The sequence below is a fragment of the Propithecus coquereli genome, unplaced genomic scaffold (assembly GCF_000956105.1).
Source record: "Propithecus coquereli isolate 6110/MARCELLA unplaced genomic scaffold, Pcoq_1.0 Scaffold380, whole genome shotgun sequence".
Taxonomy (NCBI): Eukaryota; Metazoa; Chordata; class Mammalia; order Primates; family Indriidae; genus Propithecus; species Propithecus coquereli.
In genome coordinates, this window is record NW_012149508.1 from 830199 (window position 1) to 831065 (window position 867).

An 867-nucleotide genomic window follows, 5' to 3' on the forward strand; every position below is an offset into this window, starting at 1 on the left:
AGAATGGTTGTTTACACACTGCTTTTTAATAATAATTAACTTTACATATCTACATGTCTGAACTTGAGTTTAAATTCCTGGAAGGCAGAGCAGAGCCTATTTCTTTTGTTATATTTTGCAGTTCTTCTCCCACTGCAAAAAATAAAAAATACCTGAATCAAGTTTTAGATGAAAAGTAGATTTATGTCAAACCTTTATTTGTTAATTTAATCTATTGCATACATGTTCAATAGGATTTTTTGAATTTAGAAAATCTAAAAGATTAAAGCTAGTACAGGCCAAAGCCTTGAGACATACCTGTCTGGTCTGCAGCTCTGGAAATACAGCGGCCTGTGTCCTTATTACCTATGTTTCCTCTTGTGCCATTATTCACTTTCAGGTTTCCAACATCATCACACTGGATGATATCTGAATTGTTTCCTCTTGGGCATTTTAGCAATACCTCCTGAGAAACTTGAATACAGGATTATTTTAAGGTTAGGTGCATATCTTCTTCATGTAACATTTCAGAGATACATTCTTCGGAACGATTCTTATGATTAGAACAAGTAATAATTGAAGGGATAATGAATTTTTTTTAATTTCATGTCTATTGATAAAAATAATTTCAAACATTACATGGTTAATTCATTTACAGAGCGCGTATTTACTAAGGGTCTACTCTGTGCCAGGCATTCCTAAGAACTGGTGATAAAACAGTAAATAAACAAGTTTCTGCTCCAGGAAGTATAAGGCTCTTTTCCGTGCTTTCTTAATGTTTTGCTGAAACCTCTGATGCTGTATTTAGCGCATTCGACCATAATTACTTTTCATCTGCTTTTCCCACTAGAATATGAGATTCCTTACCATGACCATCCCTTTTTTTTT

At 33.6% G+C, this 867-nt stretch overlaps 1 protein-coding gene across 1 annotated transcript in view; it reads right to left on the reverse strand.

The window, feature by feature from the left end:
- Nucleotides 1–867, reverse strand: part of KLRF1 (killer cell lectin-like receptor subfamily F, member 1) — a 12535-nt gene that overhangs the window by 4323 nt on the left and 7345 nt on the right. Inside the window, exon 2 of the mRNA XM_012652150.1 lies at nucleotides 298–453. Coding sequence (XP_012507604.1) covers nucleotides 298–453 — 156 coding nt within the window. The remainder of the gene's footprint in view (nucleotides 1–297; nucleotides 454–867) is intronic.